The 13,214-nt window shown below is 47.0% G+C and overlaps 1 protein-coding gene across 2 annotated transcripts in view; it reads left to right on the top strand.

Moving 5' to 3' along the window:
• ADAM12 (ADAM metallopeptidase domain 12) overlaps nt 1-13,214 on the top strand; it is a 350,145-nt gene that overhangs the window by 255,088 nt on the left and 81,843 nt on the right. For both annotated transcript variants that reach the window (XM_047824703.1, XM_047824704.1), the window contains 3 exons: nt 54-125; nt 4,881-5,050; nt 7,808-7,892. In XM_047824703.1, the coding sequence (XP_047680659.1) occupies nt 54-125; nt 4,881-5,050; nt 7,808-7,892 (327 nt within the window). The remainder of the gene's footprint in view (nt 1-53; nt 126-4,880; nt 5,051-7,807; nt 7,893-13,214) is intronic.

Below are 13,214 nucleotides of genomic sequence, written 5' to 3'. Positions count from 1 at the left end.
AGATTCTATGGATATTCTTGCCGTTATTAATGCTGACATTTAAAATTATTAAGTTTCAGAGGCAAGGAAAAGATCTGGAAAAAGTTAAGCAGCGATTAATAGAGATCGCTAATCACGTTGACAAGGTAAGTTCTTCTTGGGGTAATTAAATCACTCAAATCACGTAAATGTTTAGAAACGAGCTGCAGGGAATGAAGCACACCTCGTCTGACTTGGCAGTGACATCGGTTCTGCCTCTGGTCCTGGGCTGGAACTCGGACTTCCCCTTCCTCTGAGCACAGAATTCCCGGGCCTGGAACGGCTACAGGAGATGCACGCTGTCTGGACCGCGGTGGCCTGGGGCTACATCTCCCTCCAGACTCCCTTCTGGCCAGAGACCCAGCGTGAGGGGAACCCTCCTCCATCAGAGCCGGAAAACCTGTAGGACGCATCCGACCCTCTGGGGAACTCCTAAGTGCGCCTCCTCCCAGGTCTCCCCGAGTTGCTTCCCAGGGCCCCCCCCCCCCCCCCCCCCCCCCCCCGCCAAGGGCAGGCTGTCGTATATAAGGGACACACGGGCTCCAAGGTCCGGAGACACGGCCATTGGCTTTCGGTTCATTCGGCTGTTGGAATATCTCCCCTCCCCCTCCCCCCATTCAAAGAGGTTGGGAGCTTTGGCAACCAACCTTGGCAAAGGTGGTTCAGACCTAGAGGAAACCCCAGAAGCCTGGTCTAATCCCGGGAGTGTGTGCTCAGAAACACTCCCTACACTACCTGTCCACAAGCAGAGGGCGAAGCTGTGTGAGTACCTGCCCTTCTCCATGCACCCCGCAGAACAGAGCCATCAAGCTGTCTGGTGCTGGCTCTCGGTCTAAAACGGCTTCTCACACCCTCCTGCACGTTGGAGTTGCCTGGAAGCTTCCAAAGGCATCACTGCCCAGGCACCTTGGCAACTGGGGGGCTGGTAATAACTTGCACCGGTAATTAGAGAACAACATACCTCGGAAAAGACCTGACGGACTGCATGGAATTTGCCAGCCTGGCTGTTCTTGTGTTTCTGGCCGAGAGAGAGTTCAATTGCTGAGCACCCGTAGGCGGGCCGCCCCCAGCAGACCCCGAGGCCCCTGCTGGGGGTCCGCGGGCCCCTCCAGATGCTCTGTGCCTCCGAACCTGCTCACTGATGAGCGCTGGGCTCTGGCCCAGTGTTCCAAGGTTCAGTTTTGCATCGTTGCAAGTGACAGCATCTCGGCCCCAAAACGACGGCCGCTCCAGGGGCAACTTCACGTTAACAGCTGCCCGGCCGGCTGCGTTGGCCTGAAGGGAACGGGGAGAACGACAGCCCAGGCCGAAAGACCAGGCAGTGATTTAGTGCAAAGGTGACCTTCTGAAACCTCCAGGCCACTCCCCCCACCCCCACCCCCGTAAGTAAAACACAGGAGGCGGGTCTGATGCTCAGAGGCGAGAGCGAGGCCTGGGCGCTGGAGCCGAGGGATGTTCCCCAGGTCCTGATCCCGCAGGGCAGGGCAGGGCAGGGCAGAGCCCTGACGCGTGTGATCGCCCAAGCTTCGCCTCTTTAACCTCTCACCTCCAGTCTGTCCCACGTCTTCTCAAGAAGTTAGCACCAACCGCAGGTCTGTTAGCGCTGACCCTCTGTGACCTACTTCTGGAAGGGCTGGTCTTCCGTGCGTTTCATTTCTGCAGGTACCTCCCCTCTCACGGGAGTCTTTGTTCCCCCTCTCCCGAGCCGGTTGCCTGAAGGATGCGAGTTCTCGTGTCAGACCCCGCAGGGCCTTCCCTTTAATTCCACCCATTTTTTTCAGATCCGTTTCTTCCAGAAAGCCTCCCTTGATCCCTCAAGCACAGCCCCCTCTGAATCCCTGGTTTCTGCCCTCTCTTGGGGGTTCAGTCTGTTGGAGTGAACTGTCCTAATGGCCAGGAGTCCCCAGCCTTGAGCCTCTTGCTGACCTCTGAGCAAGGGCAAGGGAACCCTCGTCCTTGTTCTTGGTGCCCCTGCTGAGCCCGGCACTCAGCAGGAGCCGAGCAAATCCTTGTCGCTGCTGCGTTCGTGGGCGAATCGATGCCACCGCTCTCGGATGCTGTCCGCCCCCATCCTGGGCTGCGTGGGCCAGGCCGACAGCCGCCAGGCCCCCGTCGAGCGTCTCCCCAGGCCTGCAGTCACAGTGGGTCATCTTGGAAGGGAGCCTGAGCACTCGCACAGAAGTGGCCGTGCTACATAGCGGTTTAAATCTGGGCGCACAGGCCCACTCTGCTCGTGTCCACATCCCGGCCACGTCAGTCGTGCCTTGAGCGGTTGCCTGATCCCTCCAGGTCTCGGTGTCTCTGAGTGTAAAATGGGGTTAATGCTAACTCTTGGTCCATGGGGCTGTCGTGAGCACTAAGAGAGCTGCGGCATGGAAAGTCCTGAGTGCTGCGCCGAGGACGTAGTAAGTGCTCGCTGAGTGTCCGCTGTGGTTACGGGTATCAGCCATCAGCAGCCTGGGAAGAATGCTCCCAGCAGGCAGGATTGTGTATGATGACTCAGGAGGAGTAGCACGCACGACACTTGCTCGGTGACGCCGATTTGGAGAGGAAGGACCGTGTGTGATATGCTGACGTGTGAAGTCTGTTGTAAGGATGTGACCCGAGAGAGCCAGCAGAAATGGTAGCCCGTCATGGTCCGAAAAGCTCCTTGGTTGGCCAGCACCGACGTCAGCTCTGAGAAACAATGACACATAGTCCCATACAGACCTTAGTGACCCTTCCATACAGCCCTCACCGGAGGCAAACACAGTGTCCCCTTCACAGGAGACAACCCTGAAGCCCACACAGGGCATTGGCTCTGAGGTTGTCGCTTAGCAAGGCGGTGTGGGCATCGGCACTGGACACTTTACCCATCTGCCTCCTGATCACTGTTACCTTTGTGCCTGACACAGTGGGAAGTGTGGTCCCTCTGTCAAAAGGCAGCAGCCAAGACGCATGCCGTCAGGATTCCAGAGGAGTCCGGGAACTTCGTTCAGCCCAGGAAGCCTGGGCTGGGAGCTTACGAGTGGATACCACAGACAAGACCAAGCAATGCTTTTTTTTTTCCCTCTCTCTCTCTCTTAATTTAAGTTCTAATTAGTTCCTTTAATGAACTATTGGTTAATTGCAGTATTGGTTTCAGGAGTAGACTTCAGTGGTTCATCAATAACATACAACACCTAGGGCTCATCACAAGTGGCCTCCTTCCTGCCCATCCCCCACCTAGCCCATCTCCCACCCACCTCCCTCCATCCACCCTCAGTGTGTTCTCTGTCGTTCAGAGTCTCTTATGGTTTCTTTCCCTCTCTCTTTTTTTCTTCCCTCCCATATGTTCATCTGTTTTGTTTCTTAAATTCCACATATCACAGACCGAGCAATTCTTGATTAAAAACAAGCTGTTGGGCAGCATTTGGGTCGAAGCATTGTCTCATGAACTTATTAATGTAATGCCCATAATTGTCATCTGCTTGAAACCCAGTTGACGTTCTGCGATGTAGCTTGTGTCCCAGTCATACCCTTGTGCTCACCAGATGACCGCGGGGAGACGAGCAGGGGAAACGGCGAGCCTGCCCTCTGCGGGTTCAGCACCAGGGTCAGAGGCTCACACTTGGGGAGCTGATTGCCCTCTGGCTCACCACATTGGAATGGGGCTTAACCATCAAATGCGGAGCTTCTGTGACTTGTGTTACTTGTTGGCCCGGATGCTGGTAGAGGAAAAATGGGACGAGCTCACACCTGGAGCTTAACTTTGGCTGCTGTCATCAGTCACCTGTTTCTGCCTGGTTACCGGGCGTCTCAGAAAATGAGGACCTTCCCATTGTGTACCACCTCACCCCTCATGGGCGTTGGAAGATTTTACAGCCAGCCAGGTGATCCCGTGTCCTCAACCCCCGGGTCCTGGGCACAGAGCCACCTCCTTAGCATAACGCACTTAGGGGGCAGGAAAGTAGTTGGGGGCAACACGGAGTTCTTCCCTCTGCCCTGGCCACTCATCTCGCCCTGGATAAAACTATCCCTTAGCCATTAGAAGAATTGCCCGTCCTACCTCTGACCCAGGATGATCTGCTTGTGGAGGGAGGGCTGTAGGTTGAAGTCAGGGATGTGTACAGACGGGAGACAGAATAGCGATGACAATACTTGCTTTGGGCGGGGTACCCGAGACTTTCTATCACAAGGCTGTAAAAGAGGAACTTCCTTTAGAAGATCTTTCCTGTGACACCTCTGGTGAGGTAGCTTCTGGCTGTGAGGAGAATGGTCAACGAAGTTCCCGAAGAAGGGTTCTGCTTATCCCTTTATTATTCCGAAAGATATTGATTTGTTCATTTGATTAGAACCTTCTAGGTTGGTTACAAGTGACAGAATGTGATTGTGTCAGCCAAGTCTGAGTCTTTGCTGAAAAATTAATACAGATTCATTTTCATCAACTCGTAGGTAGAACGTTTTGCTTAAAAGGAACAAATTATTGTCCTTGGCAGAGTGTCTGAAAAAGCCTAATTCCCTCATTGTTTTTCTTGCCGTAGTTATTAACTGGCTGTCTTTAGGCATAATGTGACTATGTTAGCAATAGTAACACATCTATATGCACATTTTAAATCACCAGTGAACTGTGTGGAACGTGTGCTTCCATACCAATAAGGGCAGACGTCAAAAAGCCTATTAACTTTGGCATCTAACTGGCCAACCACATTGGAAACCCAGTTAACACATCACTTTGTATCAGGCACTGCAAATATTTCTTAAATTCTAATGCCACAGGAACAAGGGAGCAGAAAGGGATTTTTCTCACCCGGGTCAGTGAGGTTCACAACATGCAAATATGTCCTAGCCTTCGTTTGAAGTTCTTATGAATGTGATCCCCAGAGGATGCCTGTCTCGGTCAGTTTTACAGACCACTGAACATTCGGATAGTGCTGGTGGGCGTCGAGGTATGGAATGACATCGACAAATGCTCGATTAGTCAGGACCCGTTCACAAGCCTCCACGAATTCCTGGACTGGAGAAAGATGAAGCTTCTACCTCGAAAATCACATGACAACGCCCAGCTTATCAGGTAGGGTGTTCGTGGTCTGTTCTTTGCTTGAAGAACGCGTGACCTCAGCAGCCCCCTGTCCTGGCAGTCGCTGAAGCTGCACGCCTCTCTACAGAGCTCGCTGGCTTGTACAAGGGTGTTTCCCAGCCCACAGCAGCGGGGCACACGCCATCCTGACCAAACTGTGGGTCTGTTGGGAACGTCTCCCTTTGAACCCCCTAGGAAACCTATCCCTCCAAGAGACGTCTTATTTTCTTTTTCCATCACCTGGATGTTTTCCTCTATGCAAATTTGTCTAGTCTTTGTCTTGATATAAAATTGTCCTGAGTAGGCGATTAAAAAAAAAAAGCTCATTTTCTTTCATTATTACTGAAAAATGTTTATGCAAGATGTGAGGACGATGTATTAGGATGATTATTGCCAGATGCCTGGAGAGAGGAAATGTTCATTCCTCCTCCTGTTTCTCTAGGACTCTGGTTTTCTAGATCAGAGGACCCCAGCGGTCTGCATTCTTTCGATCGCTGTGGACTGAGCATCCATCAGGAAGCCAGCACCCTTGAGGTGCTTTTAACATAACGGTGACCAGTACTGGAAGGCTCCCTGCTCTCAGGAGTCCCCAGTCCGTTGGTAGAAGGTGACAACGAACAAGGAAATTGCAGAGCGCTCTAAGTGTCACGGAGATAATAACATGAGGGAAAACACAGCTATAATGTAACATACTATATTAGGAAGATATTCGGACACCTTTATATTTAAAGGGAAAAAAGTGTAATCATAAACTGAATTAGTAAGGAGTGCGTTTTTCCCAAAGTGACAAACTTTTTTTAAGACCCTTAAACCTTATTCTTACGTTCTCATGTAGCTCACTTCCCTGAATTGAAAGCTTCAGGGTCAGAGACACTTGTCTTAGGCAAATTGTATCTAGTTTCTTAAAAACTTATAGAAAGCTAAAAAGCATTCTTACCCCGTCCTCACTTTAGAAAATGCCTGCATACAAACCGAGGCTGTTGGCATTCCCTGATAATTTACTTTGGCCATTTTCACAGGGTTGTTTGTTTTTTTTTTCCCGCCTTGGATATTTGTGGTCGCCTCATATTTTATGCATTGATTAATCCTGAACTACTAAAAGTACATTTTAGATATTCTGAGTCAGAGTATTTTGTTTTGATTTTTTTCCCCAAACGGAGTCTGTCCAACTTGAACATCTGGAAATAAATTAGCCTCTTATATAACCTTATTATTTATATGCATATATAATGGTATCTGTTAAAATGGTCTATATGGATGTAAATACAAAACCTGTAACCCCAACTGCTGTACATATGAGTATGAAGGACGGACGGATGGACAGATGGATGGATACATACATGCATACATACACAGATGAGGTTTTATATATACTTACTCCCTTTTGTCCAGTTGAATGCTGTCAAAATAACTAACTTTTCAAACAGTATGTGTATACCTACGTATGTACATGGCCAAGATAACATGAGTAAGTCATTTAAAGATTTAAAAGAGATTCCCTTAAAGAAGATTCAACAAATACAAACAATGTGGGTTTTTTTTAAATTTTTAATGTTTATTTATTTTTGAGAGACAGAGTGTGAGTGGGGGAGGGACAGAGGGAGAGACCCAGAATCCCAAGCAGGCTCCAGGCTCTGAGCTGTCAGCACAGAGCCCAACGCGGGGCTTGAACCCACAAACCGCAAGATCACGACCTGAGCCGAAGTCGGACGCTTAACCGGCTGAGCCGCCCAGGTGCCCCACAATGCCATTTCTCTCTAACAGATGGGAATGACCTTGGACACTTCACTGACTGAGCCACGCAGGCACCCCTGACAAATACAAACAATGTTTAATTTGTAACGCAAGAGGGTCGAATGAACAACGCTTGCATGAAACAAGCCTTGATGTCATTGGACTCACTGATCAGGTTAAGAATCCACGGGGGGGGGGGGGAGCCGGTACCTGAGCCATAACGTCCCCTCCTGGAAACTTCCTTCTGGTGTAGTAAGGCTTTGTGGCTGCTTATTCCACATTGACTCCAGAGGAGCAGTCATTTCTCTGCTGATTCCCCTTTTGCCAACTACGTTAGCATCACGCTTTAAAGAGTTCGGGTTTCTGGCCTAATCATAACGTCACACAGGAAAGCAAACTTCAGCTACAGCAGGAAGTCTAGTGAACCACCACATGCATTTCATTTAGTTACCAGTGATTCTCTGTGACGGCCTCAGCGCTTCATTAGCAGGCATTGTTCAAAAGGAGTAGCTCCTGGGGCGCCTGGATGGCCCTGTCGGTTCAGAGTCTGACTCTTGGTTTCAGCTCAGGTCACGATCTCATGGTTTGTGGTCAAGCCCTACATCGGGCTCTGTGCTGACTGTGCAGAGCCTGCTTGGGTTTCTCTCTCTCTCTCTCTGTCTCAAAAATAAATAAGTAAACATGAAAAACAACAACAACAACAAAAAAAAGGAGCAGCTCCTTCCAGTCCACGGGGAATAGGCAGGATACGACTTGTAAGAACAAAGGTCACAGCTGGTCGTTGGCCGAGTCTCGCGAGCAGAAATCTGAAAGGAGTATGAGACGGCGACGCAAAGTCAATTTTAAAGGAACCGAGGCTCCAAATCGCCTGCAAACACCCCCTCATGTGGCCGTTTTCATTTGGGTACCTCTTCTTGCTCTCTTACTGGGATGCAGGAATGTCCAACAGAATCTCAAACGTTAGGAAATGACTTCATCCCGTATTAATTTAAGAATGGCTTTTTGTCTGTTTCCTAGTGGGGTTTATTTCCAAGGGACCACCATTGGCATGGCACCCATCATGAGCATGTGCACAGCAGAGCAGTCCGGAGGAATCGTCATGGTAAGTCAAGGGCACCGGGGAGCTGATGTTGGTGCCCCAGACACTTCCCCCGCTGTCTCGGGACAGCCCCGCTTTTATCAGACTCGGCAAAAGGAGGCCTTTGGCTTAAATGGCCTTTAGATGTAATTCCACCTTATTTTCTAGCTCCGTTGATGATCTTCCCTACCCCATAATGTTTCAGGGACTCTTTATTAAAAACACCAAGTCACACACACGTGAGGTGAGTGTGTAAAAATAACCCAGTGGAAGCCCGTCGGCCCCTTTTTTGGAGAAGAAGTTTCAGCTGGGGTCTGGGTCCAAGCATTTCAGTCCAGGATGCCTCCCAGCATTGGGATGAGCCAGGACATGGGGTTGCCCTCCTCATTCGGTTTCTTAGACAGACTGTGGTCTCACCAAACATTACTACCAGAACGGTTTTCTGATGGTTCTGCGTCCAAGGCCCAACAGCCAAAAGTCTGAGGTTTTTAACTGTTTACCACTGCGCATGCTTGACCCACCTCCTAGCCAGTGTCCAATTTGTCTTTATAATAACATTAATCTTGGAAGGAAGATACTTAGGTTTATTGATTTGTAAGGATATTTTTGTCATATGTGGGCTCTATACGTTTATACAAGGGAGCAAAACAGGAAGAGTATTTGGGGCTTGTTTCTTACGAATTTAAGAGGGAAAGAGCTGTGATATGCTACCCAACAGGGGACTCCTGTTCCACTCCATCCGTTACTTAGAGAAAAGGTTTCACCTCATGCTGGTGCTGTCCCTCTTCCGAAAATATAGCGGCCCCTTTGCACCAGCCCTCAGCCAGGGCGTATGCTCGGAGACCAGTCTGACATCTCCGTTGAACGAACAGAACCTTGCCCTTCTAAGAAACCATGGTTTCCTCCACACTCTTTTTCCAAACAGAATCTTTCTGAATACTCCATTGTATTAAGGAGCAGAAGGAGTAATGTTCTGCTGACTCTTATTTTCCTTCCGTACTGCCCGACCTAATCTTCTTAGCGAACATACATAACAAATGTTGTCTCTTCTCTGATAAGTGTTGCTAATTCCTATAAACACGCACTGAACATATAAGCCGGAGAGGCCTTTGGGAAAAGTGTGGTCACTCTGGATTTCTGGCTTGTACAAGCTACCCTCTGGTTTTCTTTGAACTTACAAGCCCTGTGTGTGCTCTCCACCATGGAAGTCCCTGGAAAGATTGCTTTTTGTTGGTGCCAGGTTAATTTCAAGTCAGATCCTGACTATATTTTTACAGAGGAGCCTGTAAAATTTTAAGAGGGAATAATTTTCTGTTTCATGGCTCCACGGTCAGTTGCTCCTGACTTTGCCACTTAAAATGGGCATAAATATTTTTTAGAGCTGAAACTGAATTCCTCATAAGCATAGCAGACTCTGCCATTTGGGGTGTTTAAACATTTTTATAACCATTCTGATCATATTTAAGTGGCCTTCTTAGGTTTGCATCCCTTACTCTGTTTCCATACAAGCGCTTGATCAAGATTCCTCCTTTAAAAAGCATACAGAAAAGCCTGGTTTTTTTTTTTTTCAAATGGATGAAAATGAACGTGGCAGATATAAGCAAATATGTGGACGGCAGTGGCAATCAGGTCGAGATCAAAGTTCATCAACAGGAAATATGTTTGACCTACATGGCAGCGATGAAGGTCATCCTTAGACACATCCTTTGTCTGCCCCACTTAGGAGAGAGGCGTCAAGTGGGACGGAAGGCCACAGCCCCTTTAATTCTATAAAATTCCTGAGATAAATGAGCTCAATGTTTTGGCCAGACCTGAAACTTCTAGACTCACATTCTCCTATTATGTCTCTGGAATTAAGTTCATGGATGTTCCATGTGACTATGCCTGCTTCAAGGACTCACAAATCTAAGAGGAAGGAAATCAGGTAGCGAAGAAGCAAGAATCCCTATCAGATTGAAAAGATGAGTTCCACTCCTGTTTCGCTATTTTTTAAAGATAGAGCAAATCATGAATTCAGTAACTTAAAGCCATGCCTTTGTATCTAACTGAACTAAAACAATCTAGGTTTGGGGATGATGCCGTAAATAAAGAGGTAGGTGGGGCACCTGGTTGGTTCAGTCAGTTAAGCGTCTGACTCTGGATTTTGGCTCAGGTCATGATCTCACGGTTCATGGGATCGAGCCCTGCATCGGGCTCTGTGCTGACGGTGCGGAGCCTGCTTGGGATTCTCTCTCCCTCTGTCTCTGCCCCTTCCCTGCTCACTCTTTCACTCTCTCTTTCAAAATAAATAAATAAACTTGAAAAAATATTTTAAAATATATTTTAAAAATAATTAATTTAAAAAGAAGTAAGTTTTTTTTTTTTCTTATTACAAACCTAAACTGTTTGTCAGGGTCCCTTGAGAGACAGTTCTGTTCATAATCACCTATCCGTGAGACAGTGTAAAACAATTTGGCAATTGAAAACAAACAGGCCATTTGGTGATACAAAAGAATCAAATAATCGTTTTTAAAGGACGAATTCCTTGAATTTTGTGCCAGAGCATGTGAAATGTGGCCCTCCACATTCCTAGGTTGACGACTTTCCCTTTGCCAACCTGTGTTATTCTTGAGAATTGATTTCCTGAAACATACTTGTGAAGCTTCCTACAACAGGAAACTGTAAAATCTAAACAAAGTAATTTATTAGGAATTTTCATCCATTCTAAGAATTACTTGGTTCCGTGATATGCTGCTCTCTTCTTAGACTCAGGGCTGAAAAGGGGCAGCTTCAGCTATAAGCAAGAACCTATAATAATCTTTTAGGAGCACGCCTTTACAGGGGGCCCTGCAAAGGTTATCTGTGTCAGGAATGATGCTTTCTCCAAAGCTTGGTGTCACTGTTTCCTGGCAGTTTCTTGGAAAACCCCTTATCTCTTTCCTGGGAGGCACAAAGCAGTATTTGAATAAGGGACCTTCTTTGCTCTGCGATGTGCAGCCCTTTTCAGAAACACCACCGATGGGCCCAATTTCTGCAAATCACATTTAGTAATGAACAGTTTTCGTGTGTTCAAGTTAAGGAACAATATTTTAATAATTAGCGTTGAATCATTTAGTAATGATACTGTAAGTAACAATAATTTCCAGTATCTGTTTAGCCAAGCCAACCACGTACTCCGTTAAGATAGGAGTGGCCATACAATGCTTGCTAGACGGAGAGACCACCTTCCAAAACCCATCAAAGGGTGGAACGAACCCCTGGAAGCAAGAGTGAGAGAATAAGGCTGCTTTGGTCCATTTCCAAAGTCTGCAAGAGACCAGCAAGAAAGAGGCATACCTGGTCTACCATCTTAATTCAGTGAATCTTCAGGTTATTCAATGTGGTTAGCTTTTTTTGTGTGAATTCTTGTGAATTTTCCAAGTATCCTTCTTTTTTTTTTTTTTTTAATTTTTTAAGTTAATTTATTTTGAGAGAGACAGAGTGTACGGGAGGGGCAGAGAGAGAGGGAGAGAAAAAGAATCCCAAGCAGGCTCCTCACAGCCAGCGCAGGGCCAGATGTGGGGCTCGAACTCACAAACTGCGAGATCGTGACCTGAGCTGAAGTCGGACCCTTAACCACCTGAACCACCCAGGCGCCCCTCAAGTATCCTTCTCTACCAAGTAGACAGGAGGGGTGTGCTCAGTAACACCTGCTCAGGTCTTATTTAGAATGTCACAAAGTATAAGGGCGCCTGGGTGGCTCAGTCACTTAAGCGTCCGCCTTCAGCTCGGGTCATGATCTCGCGGTTCGTGGGATCGAGCCCGGAGTTGGAGCTTGTGTTGACAGTGCGGAGACTGCTTGGGATTTCCTCTCTCCCTCCCTTTTGGTCCCTCCTGCAGCACCCCCCCCCCCAATGGATACATAAACTTTCAAAAGAAAGAAAGGTGTTTTATAAGAGACTGTGGGGAACAGAATGGAGATGATTGCCTTGAGTATTTCACATAAAGACATAAGGAGTCCTAAATGTGTCCATGATGTAGGCATTCCTCTGCAGAAGGGACCCCAAACTGGTTTAATAAAATAGGTCAGGCATGATATTATACATGGAAAATCCGATAGACTCCACCAAAAGTCTGCTAGAACTGATACAGGAATTCAGCAAAGTTGCAGGCTACAAAATCAATGTACAGAAATCAGTTGCATTCTTATACACTAACAATGAAGCAACAGAAAGACAAATAAAGAAACTGATCCCATTCACAATTGCACCAAGAAGCATAAAATACCTAGGAATAAATCTAACCAAAGATGTAAAGGATCTGTATGCTGAAAACTATAGAAAGCTTCTGAAGGAAATTGAAGAAGATTTAAAGAAATGGAAAGACATTCCCTGCTCATGGATTGGAAAAATAAATATTGTCAAAATGTCAATACTACCCAAAGCTATCTACACATTCAATGCAATCCCAATCAAAATTGCACCAGCATTCTTCTTGAAACTAGAACAAGCAATCCTAAAATTCATATGGAACCACAAAAGGCCCCGAATAGCCAAAGGAATTTTGAAGAAGACCAAAGCAGGAGGCATCACAATCCCAGACTTTAGCCTCTACTACAAAGCTGTCATCATCAAGACAGCATGGTATTGGCACCAAAACAGACACATAGACCAATGGAATAGAATAGAAACCCCAGAACTAGACCCACAAACGTATGGCCAACTCATCTTTGACAAAGCAGGAAAGAACATCCAATGGAAAAAAGACAGCCTCTTTAACAAATGGTGCTGGGAGAACTGGACAGCAACATGCAGAAGGTTGAAACTAGACCACTTTCTCACACCATTCACAAAAATAAACTCAAAATGGATAAAGGACCTAAATGTGAGACAGGAAACCATCAAAACCTTAGAGGAGAAAGCAGGAAAAGACCTCTCTGACCTCAGCCGTAGCAATCTCTTACTCGACACATCCCCAAAGGCAAGGGAATTAAAAGCAAAAGTGAATTACTGGGACCTTATGAAGATAAAAAGCTTCTGCACAGCAAAGGAAACAACCAACAAAACTAAAAGGCAACCAACGGAATGGGAAAAGATATTTGCAAATGACATATCGGACAAAGGGCTAGTATCCAAAATCTATAAAGAGCTCACCAAACTCCACACCCGAAAAACAAATAACCCAGTGAAGAAATGGGCAGAAAACATGAATAGACACTTCTCTAAAGAAGACATCCGGATGGCCAACAGACACACGAAAAGATGTTCAGCGTCGCTCCTTATCAGGGAAATACAAATCAAAACCACACTCAGGTATCACCTCACGCCAGTCAGAGTGGCCAAAATGAACAAATCAGGAGACTATAGATGCTGGAGAGGATGTGGAGAA

This window comes from Prionailurus viverrinus, chromosome D2 (assembly GCF_022837055.1).
Source record: "Prionailurus viverrinus isolate Anna chromosome D2, UM_Priviv_1.0, whole genome shotgun sequence".
Taxonomy (NCBI): domain Eukaryota; kingdom Metazoa; phylum Chordata; class Mammalia; order Carnivora; family Felidae; genus Prionailurus; species Prionailurus viverrinus.
Note: the sequence above shows the minus strand (reverse complement) of the source record. Positions and strands in the feature narration are given on the sequence as shown.